This window comes from Rhinoderma darwinii, chromosome 11 (assembly GCF_050947455.1).
Source record: "Rhinoderma darwinii isolate aRhiDar2 chromosome 11, aRhiDar2.hap1, whole genome shotgun sequence".
NCBI classification, from domain to species: Eukaryota; Metazoa; Chordata; class Amphibia; order Anura; family Rhinodermatidae; genus Rhinoderma; species Rhinoderma darwinii.
In genome coordinates, this window is record NC_134697.1 from 83,643,903 (window position 1) to 83,660,375 (window position 16,473).

At 42.7% G+C, this 16,473-nt stretch overlaps 1 protein-coding gene across 6 annotated transcripts in view; it reads right to left on the reverse strand.

Moving 5' to 3' along the window:
- LOC142663298 (catenin delta-1-like) overlaps positions 1 to 16,473 on the reverse strand; it is a 77,185-nt gene that overhangs the window by 24,964 nt on the left and 35,748 nt on the right. For all 6 annotated transcript variants that reach the window (XM_075841875.1, XM_075841871.1, XM_075841874.1 and 3 more), the window contains 4 exons: positions 10,847 to 11,042; positions 4,683 to 4,800; positions 3,462 to 3,609; positions 2,109 to 2,174 (listed from right to left, as the gene is read on the reverse strand). In XM_075841875.1, coding sequence (XP_075697990.1) covers positions 2,109 to 2,174; positions 3,462 to 3,609; positions 4,683 to 4,800; positions 10,847 to 11,042 — 528 coding nt within the window. The remainder of the gene's footprint in view (positions 1 to 2,108; positions 2,175 to 3,461; positions 3,610 to 4,682; positions 4,801 to 10,846; positions 11,043 to 16,473) is intronic.

The window sequence follows — 16,473 nt, forward strand, 5'->3', positions numbered from 1 at the left end:
GGAATAGTGATGCAGATTTCATATTCTTGCCAGCAAAAATAGTAGAAAGCTTGACGGAAACCACTGAACTCAAGTGTGAACAGAGCCTTACCATAGTAAGGTTTAGTTATGAATTCTGATAATAAATAAGTGGCAGAATTGACAGACTGGTGAGCTCATACTTCATTAAAGACCCCTAAGAGGTGAGGGACAAACTCAGCGTTTTACCCACTATCACATAACAGGGTGAGTTGATCCTCCATACTTTATCCCAATCACAACAACCATAACTGAACTGACAGGTAGAATAAAAGTAAAACTGTTCTTATCAATACGTTACTGGAACCAGCATTGACTTCCAACGTGACATGGTTGCATAACAGTCACGGCTTCATAGAGATGACTCGGACTGTTCCCTCCCTAGAGAGCTAATGCCGGTCCTGAGAGAATGCATAGTGTTCAAGAAGAGCGCTCCAGCCCTGCAACCATTCCCCTCCTAATTTCACCCCTATATGTTTATTTCTATAATAAATTCCTTGAGGGAACATGGAGATAAACAGTTCAAGGGTCAGAGTTCACAAAGAATAGCCTTGGCAGCAGACTATGGTGTGGGTCACCCAAGTTACTAGGTCGAGGTAAGAGGGGTGTTCTATTTTACCGCAGATTTCACCCCTTGCAGAAATGCAGCAGATTTTCACCCCTTATTTCATGCCACATGAGGGGTTTTAAAAACATCTGCAGTAGGATCTCTATTGCATGGAATTACTTGGCTGAGACAGGTACTGTAGAATCAGCGACCATTCCGCTACGCATGAACTCACCCTAAGGAGCGCTCTACTGATCAATAAAATGATCAGTGCGGGCCGGCCTTGGTTCACACAACCCAGGTTAAATTGACTAGACACATTCACATTTCATGTTTTTACAGTAAACGGATGCCTCGTTTTATTCTATGTTCAGTCCATGTGATGGTCTTTGTTTCTTCATTCCGCAGAGATACCAGCAGATTTCCATTTTTACGTGCTGCGGATCAGCCCCATTCAATGGAGCTAATACGTGTTTGGCTACCAGACATGGAAAGTAGTTATACAAACTTTTATCTGGCATTAAAAAAAATCTGCATCGTCTGAACGACAGATTCTGATTTAAAGGAACAGTGTCACCCAAATTTTTTTTTTAATATGTTAAAGATGTTAGTGCTTTATTAAAAAAGTTTGGATTCATTTGTGTGTTTGTGTGTTACTTTTTTTTATTTTTACACTTTTTCTTCCCTATGGGGGCTGCCATTTTTTTTTCCATTTCTGTATGTGTCGATTAACGACACATACAGACATGGAATACGGCAGCTCCAGTCCCATAGGGACTGCGAACGGGGCCCGTTCCATCCACTATCGTGTACGCCGCTGTGTGGGAACGGCGCATGCGCCGCTCCCACACAGTTCAATTTGAAATGCGCGCCGTCCGGCGCCATTTTCCTGTGGACCGGAAGTCGCGGCCGGACAGTAAGATTACTACTTCCGGTCGCGGCTTCCGGACTTGTGCACATGGAGCAGCGGCAGCAGACGGAGCGGACGGACCGGAGGGAGCGGCGGCGACTGGAGCAGGTAAGTGATTTCTATGTATGTTTGTGTTTCAGTGTGTTTACTACTGTATGTAAACCTTCTACACTGTGTGTTAGCTCAAAAAATGGCGACACACAGTGTAGGAGGTTAGACCGTTCAAACCCCTCGTTTATCCCGGCACTAGCCAGGATAAAGGAGGGGGGGATTCTCAGAGCTCACTAGAGCGAGGGCTTTTTACCCAATTTTGCAGCATAAAGCAATGTGGTTGCTTTACCACATGCAATGCTGCAATTTTGGGAATGGCTCCATCTAGTGACCAGCACTGGGAAATATTATAAATTAGAATCTAATTTATAATATTTCCTGACTCGTGAAAAAAATAAATAAATAAAATTAGAACAATGTTTAATCACCTACACACTAAATGTTTAACTAAAAAAAATAAAAACATGTTTTGCTGGTAACACATTCCCTTTAAAAAAAAAAAAAAAACAGTTGTGCGAGTGAGGCCTTACATTACCCTTCAAGAATATCAAAAACAAAAACACCTCCGCAAAAGCAGCTCACCTACTGCTTGTGTTGTTCTCTTGGGAAAATCCACGGTGTCTGCAGGATCTTCAGAAGCCTTTTTGCCTGATAATATATAAACAGAATGATAAATATTTGGTGCTTACGTGGCCAATACAGGTTTAGATCGCAGGTTCTGAAATTGTGCTGCTTTTTTTTTGTTGGCTTTGCACAAAAAGTTTGGGAGGTTAGAGTTAAATGTTATTTTTTTAATAAACAGGCCAGCGGGTCTGTTTGGTGTAACTTTTTAATTCTTTTTTATTAATGTATCGGATATATGCCAGTACATTAAAGTTCACAACTAAAGTCAAAACAAAGTAATGTTACATTAAATACACATACACCTTTTTTTTTTTTTTTTACAATAAACATTAAAATAAGTCTCAATACATAAAATATGCACATATTCGGTATTGGCGCGCCCGTAATAACCTGCACAACAACTTTTTTGCGTCGTTTATGATGTGTAGGCTGTAAAAAAAAACAAAAAAAAAAACAAAAACTTTTTCCTTATTAATGTGAGGCGCGAGGTGTGATGATGAATTTAACCTCCATGTGCCTCACATTAATAGTAACCCCATCATGTACCTCAGTCATAATGGGTTAATGTGTGAGGTACATGATGGGGTTACTAGTAATGTGCGGCACATGGAGGTTAAACTCATCATCACACCTCACGCCTCACATCAGAAAATGGAAGGACATTTTTTTTTTTTTTATTACTGTTGGCAAAGTATCGTTTTGGTATTGAAATCGCAATACTACACGAAGTATCGGTATCAAAGTCCAAATTCTGGCATCGTGACATCCCTTATCAGGGTGCAGAGTAAATTTTTGTGGGCTTAAATGCGGTCAAGGTTGTGAACTGTAGCAGCACTTTAATGATCGCGGCCTGATGAGTTTCTAGCACCTCTATAGGTTGGACTTTATGGACCGGTGTCTTTTTTTCAACCTTATCAACTATGTAATTATGGAACCTCTACACTTGCAACCACCAGAGACGCACCACCCGTTCTCAGCCAAGCCGTCAGTTCAGCTGGACTGAAATCGATAAGAGTAAATAATACAGAAAAGGACGATATAGAAAAGCTCTCAATAACACCTTGACCAAATAAAAAAATTCCATTCAAAAGGTGTACATCGTTTTGTTTTAAAAAATCTATTTCGAATGGATCCATTTGCATTTTTTTATTGACTGTATACAAGTCGTGTGATCAGAGACTAAGATAGCGAAAGACAAGGTTTTGGTCTGGCAAGTCTCCTTTCCCCTTCTCCATTAACAAAGGTGCTAAAAATAAAAAAAAACTTTGACTAACACCCAATTCATGTCAGAATTCAGGATGCCATCTTTACCTTTACCACGACGTACACCAAAGCAACTAGGATTCTGTGCTTCAGTATTCCCAGTCGGAGGGTTTTCTAGATACTTTTCCGCCTGTGGTATCTCACGATGGATGTGGTAAGAAAGATTCCTAAGGAGGCAGACAACGTTCTCCACAAGCTAGAGGAAAATAAATAATGTCATTAATGAATAGAATATAATAGATATACCAGAACTCGCCATAAATGAAACAGAAAAATGCATTTGGTAGACCGATGTGAGGAAGTCGAGGTCATCGCAATGTGTGTAGTTGCTTCTCCCAAAATAGAGAAAAAGGGTAAAATTTCCATGATACAAGAAAATCAAAACCATAGGAATACCCCTTTAACTTTTTCTTCCCCCATTTAAAGAAGTTCTCCACCTAACTTTTCAGAAAGATCAGCTTTCCACTGCAGTCTGTCTTGTGTAATAACATGGCTTACCTACAGCCAAACTTATTCCCTTCTCAGTTGTCAGTAGCAGAGCAGCTCAGGTCTAAGGCGTCATGCAAGTGGCCGTATGCTATCCACAATTGTGAATAGTATAAAACACGTTAAGCTATGGACCAATGGTTTCCACAGTCCGTGCATTGTCTGGAGCCCAGACCACAAAAAATATATATATATAGGACATGTCATTATACGATCCGAGCTCATTGAAATGAATACAAGTGTGTGCATGATTCAAGATTGCGGACAGCCCGCTGCCCGTCCAGGCCGAAATCACGGACCGTGCACTCCGTTACAGCCGTGTGCAGGAGGACTTAAATGGGTTGTCCACTACCAGACAACTGATGACCTATCCACCGCATAGGTCATCAGTATATCATCGGTGTGGGTCTCACACCCAGACCCTGCGGGCACCAGATGTTATTGCCCATTATGTGATGTATTTAGCTGGTAGCCGTTGGCTCCGTACATAGCATAGTGGCCGTGCTGCAGCTCTGCTCCTAGTCACTTGAATAGGAGCAGAGCTGCAGTACTAAAGCTCGGCCGCTATTCCATGGCCGGAACCAACTGCTTCCGGCATGTACGTCTGGTGCCGGAGAGGCTTAACGGTGCTGGGTCCGGGTGTTGGACCCTCACAGATCACGTACTGAAAACCGTGGATAGGTCATCAGTTGTCCCGCAGTAGACAACCCATTTAAGCTGGCCTTGGACAGAGACAAAGTCTGCCATAGACGACAAAATAATGTACGTGAAATCAAGACACACCTTGCTGTCAGCTTGTCCATGGCCCACCTCCGAGCGTAAAATGTGCACCACAGAGTCCACCAGTCCCTCGCACTCTCTCATTTTCCTGCGTGCTTCAGAGCGCTCAGATGAGATATTTCTGAGGAACAGAAAGGTGATTTAACTTGGCTTAAAATTTCCCCATAATGGTAAAACAAAAAATAGCACAGTATTAAAGGTTTGTCAATTTAGTTTAATAAACAGATTTATTTTTGTATTCCATTTGTGCAAAAGCAACTATAGGAATTGCAATCATATTAGTAGTCAGTTTCTCACACACATACGATGAAGTCGGCAGCGGGGAACCACAAGGATCGGTGTTCAGCTGTGTTCACATCAATGTTGAGCTTTCGTTGAGGGTTTCCGTCGGGTTAACCCCTCAATGGAAAGGCAGACTAAAGCCTTAGCTTCCGTTTCCCTCGCCATTGATCTCAATGGTGACGGAAACGTTGCTAAAGGTTGTGACAGGAACCCCGTTGTGTTAATAGAATAGCGGAGTCGGTTTTAGCGCAGTCGCTTTATTAATGACCTTTAGGGGATTGATAGCAAGGCGTCCGTTTTTGCTGACAATACAAAAACACTTCATATGATACTAAATTCAGCTAGACTATAAAATATTACAGAAAGACCTTGATAAGCTGCAGCATGGACAAAAACACGGCAGAACAAATTTAATGTTGATGAATGTGAAGTAATGCACCTAGGACGCAATTATAGTATTAATTCATATACAATAACCCCTGAACGACCGGAGTATAACCTTTTCACGTCGGCACTTAAGAACTTTTCCTGCATGGTGCGGGGTGCTGCGGACAGCCTCGGGCTTCAGGGCAACCATCTCAGACCACTAGCAGTGGTCTCCGATCATATTTAACCCCTCAATAAAGAGCACTGCATCTGAGTGATTTTAGAGGGTGGGAGCTCCCTCTCTCACCCCACTGGCACCCGGCGTGCATCACAGGGTGCCGATGGTTTCTATGGCAGCCTGGGGGCCTAACAAAGGCCCCCAGGTCTGCCTTTGGTGATTGCCTGTTAGTTTTACACAGGCAATAATAGACTCCAATACAGAAGTATTGCCAAGTACTATAATAGCAATCAAAAGATCATAGCAAAGTCCCCTAGTAGGGCTAAAAAAATAAAATAAAACTAAAAAAGGTCTAAAATAAATAAAATGTCAAAAAGTAAAAAAATAAAAATAAAATTAAAAACCCACTTTTTTCCCTTACAAAATACTTTATGAAAAAAAGGTTCTTTTAAAAAAAAAAAAGGGAGAAAAAAAAAATTTGAAAAGAAAAAAGTTAAACATTTGGTATCGCCACGTCCGTAATGAACCCAACTATAAAACGATTACATTATTTAACCCACACGGTGAATGGCTTAAAAAAATAAAATAAAAAACAAATTCCAGATTTGCTGTTTTCTGTTCATCCTCCCTTCAAAAACATTTGATAAATATGTACTCCATGAGTTTCTAGCACCTCTATGTGATCTATATATTCTAGCACCTCTATGTACTCCAAAATGGTACCAATAAAAGCTACAAGTCGTCACGCAAAAAAAAAAAAAGCCTTCATACAACTTCATCGGTCAAAAAAATGAAAGAAAAAAAAAAAAGTTATGGCTCTTAAAATATGGCTACACAAACAAATAATTTTGAAAAAAAATAAAATAAAGTGTCTTTACTGTGTAACACATACAAAATCTATATCAATTTAGTATCGTCTAAAACTTAATGACCCGCTGAATAAGTTATGTTATTTATACCACACGGTAAACGGCGTAAAATTAAGATGCAAAAAAAGGGCAAAATTTCAGTGTTTTTTTTTTTCAACTCCCCACTGAAAAAAGTTAATCAATAAATTATATGTACCCCAAATGGTGCGATTATAAAATACATGTCCGGCAAAAAAGAAGTCCTTAGGCGGGATTCACACGACCGGGTCGTTCCCGAGCCAGAGTGTCGGCCGGTAAAATCGGCCATTTTGCCCGGCCGGTTTGCATTAAGTTTTGCATCCGTGCCGGGCAGATCCGGACAGTGACATCAGTGGCAACTCCTGAAGCGGAATCCCCATGTGTTCGGGGATTCCGCTTCAGGAGTTTCCCCTGATGTCACTGCCCAGATATGGACAGAGACATCAAGCGCTCTGTCCAGGAGCGGAATCCCCGAAAACACGGGGATTGCGCAACTTCAAGGAGCTAAAGTGCGGCTAGCACATAGCAGAGCGGGGAGATACCTCCCCGCTCTGCTATAGTGGCGTCGCTACAGTAGTAGCAGCAGCAGCAGCTGCTAGCGGCGCCATCGAAGGTGTCGCCGGGCCAGGGTGCTTTTAAAACAAGCAGGGGAAGGGAGCCAGCGCAGCGCTCCCCTCCACCTGCTGTACACCCCGGCCCTGCCACACCGTGTACAGCGATGCCATTCGTTAGAATGGCATCAACTCCTCCTCACATGCACTCTGCGCTGTGAGGAGGAGGAGATAGAGCGCAAGCGCCGGAAAACCCGGCCATCACTCGGGACACATCCCGGTGATGGCCGTGTATTACCCGGCCCCATAGACTTCTATGGGAGCCGGGCGGCCGGGTACCCGGGCGAAGATAGAGCATGTCCTATTTTTTGACGGCCGGTTTTCCCGGCTGTCAAAAAAATCGGTCATGTGAATAGCCCCATTAGGGGTCTATTATTCCTAATGCAGCCGGGTGCCGGCCGATTTATGAACGGCCGGCACCCGGCCGGGAAACCCTGCCGTGTGAATGAGGCCTTATACAGCCATGTCGACTAAAAAATAAAAAAAAAAGTTATAGCTCTCAGAATGAGACGATGGAAAAAAACTTACAAAATTGCTCAGTCATGAAGGTTTAAAATACCTTCGGTATCAAGGGGTTAAATGGAATAAAACAGGAGGTTAACAGAACAAGAGAAGGACCTGGGTATTCTGGTTACAAATAAACCAAGCTGTAGCGCTCAATGTCAGGCAGCAGCTGCAAAAGCAAATAGGATTTTAGGGTGTATAAAGAGATATAAAAACTTGTGGCCATAAAAGGGATTTATAGAGGGGTAATATTACATTTGAGTCACATCTTAAATATGAAATTCAGTTTTAGGCTCCACAAAAAGGATATAGAAGAATCGGAGTGGGTTCAAAGGCGGCAACAAAATTATTAAATGGTATGGGAGGTGTCCCTTACAATGAAAGGCTAGAAAAATTGGGCTTGTTCAGGTTGGGGGAACAAAAACAAAAAAACACATTAGTGGTCAATACAAAGAACTAGCACATAATCTGTTCTTTCCAAGGACTCTACATAGGATCAGAGGACATTTATTGCGTGTGGCAGAAGTGTACCCAAAGAGGTAGTAATGGCAGATACTATGTCAGCAGTATAGGTGGAGGTTGACTAGCATGTTGTGCTAGATTAGGCACAACACTAATGATGCACATATGACTGGAAAATGTGGCTAGTGTCGTATACCCTTCAGCATCGTGATACAGTCAAGCTTAGGGACTCCAAGAACGTGAGAATAGAAACCAGAACTGGAAGAAAAAACAAAAAAAAAAAAAAAAGGGACACCCTTCTAGCACAGATCCAAAGATATTTGCTATGTGCCATCTTATAATTAAACATTTTCTCAATACTACAATGCATTTCGGGGAACACAGGTGCCATTTTAGTAAGTAAGAGACTCTTCAAATAGGCTTGCAAAATTTAAAACCAATATCTGATTTCCAAATTGAAGTGGCTGTTTTGTCTAGAAATCAGCGTTGTATTTTACAGCCTGTAACATATGCCATGTGAACATGCCCTTAACCTATTCAACCTTTTTTATTTTCATGTAGCCAACTTTGCACTGGAACCATTTTTCAAACTGACAAAAGCGGTACCCACCAACTAGGTCAGATTATCCGGCTTTAACTTTTTCAATACAAATCTAAAAATTAATTTACTGCTTTTTTCTAATCACGTTTTGTTCTTTGCAACCCAGACATTAAATCCACAATGAACGCTTGTTAACTACCTGGGTCAGATTTTGTAACAAACATGGATTCTTATGCATTTTTTTTGTAAAACGTTACACTTTGCTGCAAAATTGTGTATACTGCTGGGTGTTATTTTCACTATGTGCCAGGTGTCAGAAAATATATGAACACGGTATTATAAAATGCATAATTCAGGTTTTATTTATGTCAAAAGTGTGAAAACCGTCACAGCAGAAAAATGTAAAGGGGTTACCCTGGATTATAAAATTGATGGTCTATCCCTAAAATAGAGCAAATATTAGTTCGGTGGGGGTCCTACCCTCAGCACCTGACACGGATCATCTATTTAAAAGGGGCTTGGTGCTGGTACGAGCGCCGCAGACTTCATGGATTTCCTTTTTGTTTGCAGCCCTGTCCCGTTCACTTGAATGGGACAACCTGTGGATATGCCATAAACTTCCGAAACAAGAATAACCATTAAAAGGGTTTTTCCAACCCCATATACTTTATTTTTCAAATCGGAGGACAATGTTATAATAAAAGGAGTTTGCGCTCCATGCCAGCGATTGCCGGGTCTCCCAACGCTCTTTGTTTGCCCAGCTCCAGCAAGAAGGTCTGGATCTTGCAATGGCGATAACATTGACGTGTGTGGTGATGCGTTGAGCTCACCGGAGCCGGGTAAACAAAGAAAAGTTCACTTTAACCCCTTAATGACCGGGCCATTTTGCACGTTAATGACCAAGGATTATTTTTTGTTTTTTCACGGTCGCATTCCAAGAGTCGTAACTCTTTTTTTATTCCGTCGACATAGCCGTATAAGGGCTTGTTTTTTCCGGGACGAGTTGTATTTTGTAATTGTACCATTTTTAGATGCTTATAACATATTGATTAACTTTTATTAACTTTATTTTAGGAGAGAATTGAAAATAAGCAGCTATTCCAGCATTAATTTTCACGTTATAAATTTACGCCGTTTACTATGCAGCGTAAATAACATGTTAACTTTATTCTATGGGTCGGCGCGATTACAGGGATACCAAATGTGTAAAGGTTTTATATGTTTTTTCTATGTTTGCACAATAAAAACCCTTTTAGAAAAAAATTACTTGTTTTTGCATCGCCGCGTTCCAAGAGGCGTAATTTTTTTATTTTTCCGTCGATGTGGCCGTACGTGGGCTTGATTTTTGCGGGACAATGTGTAGTTTTCATTAGTACTATTTTGGGGTACATAGGACTTATAGATGAACTTTTATTTTATTTTTTATGGGGGGAATGGGAGAAAAGAGAGAATTTTGCCGTTGTTTTTTGCGTTTTCTTTGGACGCCGTTCATCCGGCGGTTTAATTAATGTGTTCATTTTATTGGTCAAGTTGTTACGATCGCGGGGATACCATATATGTGTATGTGTGATTTGTTTTGACCGTTTTATTAAATAAAACCACTTTTTGGGGCAAAAAAGTAGTTTTATTTGACTTTGACTGTAATTTTTTTTATTTTTTTTTTCACAAACTTTATTTAACGGTTTTACTTTTTTTTTTTTAGTCCCACCAGGGGACTTCACTATGCGATATGCCGATCGCATATATAATGCTTTGGTATACTTCGTATACCAAAGCATTATTGCCTGTCAGTGTAAAACTGACAGGCAACCTATTAGGTCATGCCTCTGGCATCGCCTAACAGGCAGATGCTGAAGACAGACCTGGGGGTCTTTGTTAGACCCCCGGCTGTCATGGAAACCCGACGGCGACCCGCGATTTGTTTGCGGGGGCGCCGATCGGGAGACAGAGGGAGTTCCCCCCTCTGTCAAACACATTAAATGCCGCTGTCACTATTGACAGCGGCATTTAATGGGTTAAACTGCCGGAATCGGCGCGTGCTTCGATTCCGGCAGTTGCAGCAGGAGCCAGGCTGTGTATAACAGCCGTGCTCCTGCCGCTGATCGCATGGGTAAACTGTCAGTACCCGCGCGATCACAGGACGGATATATCCGTCCTCCTGCGCGAACTAGCAGCTGCTGAGGACGGATATATCCGTCCTTCGGCGTTAAGGGGTTAAGACATTCAACCGATTTGAAAAATGTTTTTTTAAGAATGGAAAACATTTTATTTGGTATTCGCATTAACGATCAACATCAGGATAATAATGCAATTTATGCCCTCAAAAAATGTATTACCGTAAGCATCCTGTTGTGTTAACCAGCGCAGGCTCCCAGTCAATGTGTTGGGACTTCCCTTCTTCAGTATTCCCGGCTTCACCATCCCTCTGCCAACCAGAATAAGGAACAAGGATTTCCTGGGTAAGAGTATAAAGGGCTTGATCCACGAGCTCCATCTTTATGGAGTCCAGAGAGGATAAATTCCAGAGAGTACCTAGTGAAGATAAACCATAAAAAGTTATCATTAACTGGTGCAGGGGAATTATAATAACGACTTCATAGAGATAGAATGTCAAAAACTCAATGAAACCCACACCTCTACCATCACTCGCTGAGATCGCCCACTTAGAATTTTCAGAAACGGCTTTGCAAAATGTCCATATGCCTGAAAACACAGGAGCCATATATTTTTGTGGCACAAATCGAATCAGTGAGTAAAAAAAGGCAAGGCAGAGCGTCGTGGTTAGCGCTAAACATGTCCGGTTGCATGTCCTGAGCGCTCTCGTGCCGAGCCAGCAAACTTCTATCCTCCTGTATACATGCCACCAAGGCTCTATACCTAGCTAGGAAGACACTCAGAGCCACCAGAAGGACACAACAGAAACGGATCTCTGCAGTCTTCAAACCACTGGGCCCTTCCTCTGCTGTTGGGGCCAAGCAGCTCTCCGCCATCTTACCCCATGGCTTACATCTTTGCTCCCGGCACAGATTAGGTGTGACCAACATCCAAGCTGGTACCTGCATGTATACTGGAGGATCCTCCTTTTAATGGGAGGCTGTTGAACCCTCAGTCATTACTCTGCTATGCCTATGGCCCCTCTCCATTACAGCGTCTGCCATTGCTGACTGGCCGACAAACTAACGTCTATACTGCCAACTCTCAGCTGCTAAACTTTCTGCAGTCTAAATTTAGCTGTTCGGACCATCTCCCTGCTCTGTGCTGGGACGCCTTGATTGCATTATCAACAGAGGGAGATGAAGGTAATAAAAAGTGAGTGACTTTATACTTTAGGGTCACTCTCCATCCCTCTGTACAGTTTGGGACTGTGATATCATCTGGTGGAGCCATTGCTCACTCTCAGGCCTCATGCACACGACCGTAGCCGTGTGCACGGCCGTGATTTTCGGGTCGGCCGGCTGCGGACTGTCAGCCGCAGGCCGCCCGCAAATCGTGGGACATGCACATGGCCGCGGCCATTGTTTTCAATGAGCCCGGACCGCAGAACCGGGCCGTAATAAGACATGCCCGTTCTTTCTGCGGTCCGGGCTCCCGGGCCGTGCACGGACCGCAAAAACTACGGTCGTGTGCACGGCCCCATAGAAAAGAATGGGGCCGCAATTCTCCAGTGGATTTTCGGGGGAATTGCGGCCGCAAAAACACGGTCGTGTGCATGAGGCCTAAGTAGTCATCTTAAATTAACAAGCTCCCTGTGCATCAGGCAACCTGTGCCAATTCTAGTGGGCTTACCGATAAGTTGGGGAAATATGGCCCAAGCACAGCCACGGAGCAACTTAAATAATATGTTTGGGACAACTAAGATGACACCCATTCTCCTCTGCCTCAGATCTCCCGTGATCAGAGCTCCTTCTCGACAGGAAGCAGACCATGATATGTCAGAGGATGCTGAACCACGTTCAAACAAGTACTGGCTGCAATTGCAGCATGCAAGTCATCCCTAACGGGGAAAATAGAAGATGTGGACGTCGGCCTGCGGAGGTAAGGTATGCAAACACGGAGGGAGCGGGTAAACCAAACTGAAAACCGGAATTCCATATTAGACAACTGCACTGCAGATGCCCCCACTATATTACCAAAACTCACCAAGCAAAAATTTGTGAACCAAGTACTCTAAAACAATATTAGAGACGTAGGCCTGCCAGAACGGATGTATCCTGGATACATAGAAGCTGTATCTGGCGCTCAAAGCTGAATCTGTCAGGTACTGATGGCTTTGGTGAAAGTGGGTCCTACGTGTCTGCATCCAAGTTCATACAGCTGGTACTTTTGGTACGCACTAGCATACAAATCAATTGGGGAAAGTACATATTTTTGCCTCTATCCTCAAAATCTTGGTCTGGGCATTAATGTATGGGTTTGCAGGTGGTTACTAAATTAATATATTTAGGCATTATAAAATAACTTTAGCACCCCACCTTGCGTATGCTTGCAATGTATTACCATTATTACATTATATCATTTACCATATGGAATGATCTTCCTATCAATGTGACTGGTCGAACAAACTTAGTGAAGATCATTAGGTCCAAATTTATTTATGTATGGGAACATGCCTCCCAACCACATCTCTCAATGCTTTTCCACCAGGTAAATTACTGTATTACCCCTTTCGTCCGAAAATCATCCCGTCATACTAAAGATGTCCATTTTGCAGCGCGGCAAACATCTTGGTGGTCTTGCGCTACTTGATCTATTTTATACTCTTTAGCAGGCCAATTGTACTTTAGTCTCGGACTTGATATAATTTCACGCTGTAACTGTACACGTTATTTTTTTGCTCAATAAAACATACAAAAAATAAAAATTTGTTCCCGTGAGGCATTCTTTACATACGCCTAAATATCAAGCAATTAAGAATGAATACTTTGAGAATCCAGAATCCATGAAAAACGGGCACAAACCATTAGTACTGAACACAAGGAACATACCTTTATACATCAGTTACATAGCTGGTATGGTTGGGGGAGGCGACATATCCATCAAATTCAACATATAACCTCAGGTGAATATGCCAGTTGGGAGAGTTTTTTTTTTTTTTTATACTGATGACCTATCCACAGGATAGGTCTCTTGTATATGATCGATGGGGGTCTGACACCCGGACCCGATCAGCTGCTAGAAGCTATGCAGGAGTCGGTGCTGGAAGCAGTTGGCTCCGACCACTGTATGGTGGCCGTGCTGCAGTACTACATCCCTGCTCCTATTCAAGTGAATAGGAGCAGAGATGCAGTAACCCAGCATGGCCACTTTGCTTTGACCGGAGGCATCTTCTTCCAGCACCGGTGTGGGGTTCAAGTGTCGGACCACCAATCACATACTGAGTACCTATCCTGTGGATAAAAAAAAAAAAACACACCCTAAAAAAAAAACAACAACCCCCAACCTGGACAAACCCCTTTAAAGGGAACCGGTCACCAGCATTTCACCTATTAAACCAGCAATACCTGGTGGTAGTGGGTGAAAATCTTTTTTCTATATAACCTAGAATTGTCTTCTTAGTCGGCTCTGTAGCTTTAGTATTCAGTTTTTTTGTAATTCTTTACTTAAGGAAAGTTCTCCCATAAATTTCAAAAGGGATACAGAAAGGAAAAAAATAAAAATCGGGAAGGGGGGGGGTAGACATAATCTAACATTTTTCACACCAGGATACACGCTCTCAATGAGTCTCAAACATATGGACAAACAGGAGTTATGCGTATGTCAAATCTATCATAACATGTGAAAAGTCTGGTCAATCGCCTAAGTAGGATATGTCAGGGGATAAACAGGCATTAAAGGGAATGTGTTGCCAGAAAAACATGTTTTGTTTTTTTTAATTAAACATTTAGTGTGTAGGTGATTAAACATTGTTCAAATTTTTTTTATTTTTTTCACGAGTCAGGAAATATTATAAATTAATTCTAATTTATAATATTTCCCATTGCTGGTCACTAGATGGAGCTATTCCCAAAATTGCAGCATTGCAAAATTGGGTAAAAAGCCCTCGCTCTAGTGAGCTCTCAGCATCCCCCCCCCTCCTTTATCCTGGCTAGTGCCGGGATAAACGAGGGGTTTGAACGGTCTAACCTCCTACACTGTGTGTCGCCATTTTTTGAGCTAACACAGTGTAGTAGGTTTACATACAGTAGTAAAACACACTGAAACACGAACATACATAGAAATCTCTTACCTGCTCCTGCCGCCGCGGCTCCCTCCGGCCCGTCCGCTCCGTCTGCTGCCGCTGGTCCAAGTGCACAAGTCCGGAAGCCGCGACCGGAAGTAGTAATCTTACTGTCCGGCCGCGACTTCCGGTCCACAGGAAAATGGCGCCGGACGGCGCGCATTTCAAATTGGACTGTGTGGGAGCGGCGCATGCGCCGTTCCCACACAGACGGCGTACATGTTAGTGGATGGAACGGGCCCCGTTCGCAGTCCCTATGGGACTGTGGCTGCCGTATTCCATGTCTGTATGTGTCGTTAATCGACACATACAGAAATGGGAAAAAAAATGGCAGCCCCCATAGGGAAGAAAAAGTGTAAAAATAAGAAAAAGTAAAACACAAACACACAAATAAATATAAACGTTTTTAATAAAGCACTAACATCTTTAACATATTAAAAAAAAAATTGTGATGACACTGTTCCTTTAAGGCTTAGATCATATTACTACCAGGAGTAATCATAGTGCCGACTAACAAAATAAATGAAAAGGGGAAGGAACTAAATATACTGGGTGAAAAAGAAAAGAGATAGCCTAGACAGACTAGCAAAGGTCAATATATATATATATATATATATATATATATATATGGGCTGTGACCTATCAAACTTATGCAGGCGAAAAAAAGTTCATGTAAAAACCCATCTGCCCCTCGTTGGTGCCTTAGGCCCGGGGGTTTAAGAACTCAAGGATAAAAGTGTACAAAAGTCTGGAGAGTTACGAAAGTCCAGCCACTTCTGCCAAATCTGAAAGTGAGAGTCGGAGCGTCGATGAACGAGAGCCATCGACTCCTCCATATCATGTATTGTGATATTTCCAGAACCCATTCTGGCACCGTGGGGGCAATGCTACTTTTCCAATGTCTGGGAATTACCGTTCTGGCTGCAACCAATAGCCCACCAAAGTACGGGACAGAACCTTAGTGGAACCCGGGATGATGGATAGGAGTAATACGGTTGGACAATCATCCAAAGTTATGTCAGTGATTGTCTTAATCAGAGAGATTATAGAATCCCAGAACAGGTGGAGTAGCTGGCACTCCCACCATATACGAGTCATCATCCCCCTCGTCTGTCCACAACGCCATCATCGATCAGACGTAGAAGGGTATATCTGTGTAGGACAGAAGGACCCTTATACCATCTAGACAAGATTTTGCAATTAGTTTCTTGTGCCTTACATGAAGTTGAGAATTTATGGCACAAAGTGAATGCCTTAGACCAATCTTCCGGAGGAACAGATACATCTAGTTCTTTTTCCCAGCTGAGCGCATAAGAGGGTTTCGGTTCCCTCTTCTCATTTAACAAGAGACCATAGATGAGGGCTATCGCTTTTGATGTTGTGGAAGGCGAGGCAATCAGATGCTCAAAAGGAGTCAAATCCCTATGCAAATGAAGGGGCTGTTGACATTTATTAAAGTTAGTGCTGTAGCTGGAGATAGTCCCACCTTGTCCTTGAAGACCTAGAATTTACCGGCACTAACTCCTCATATTGTTGGTTGGCCCGATACCAGAACATTTTTAAAAGTTAAGCCCCCTCTGGTGGCCCGTCCGGTTCTACCCAAGGAGGGCTGTAAACCCGGGGTGAAATCCTTATTTCCCACGATCGGCATCAGTGGTCCATCTCTAGAGAATAAGCCAGTCTGAGAAAGATATCTGTTCAGGGTCCTGTGCAAATCTCCTATCACTAGTGGTAAGGTTGTAGTAT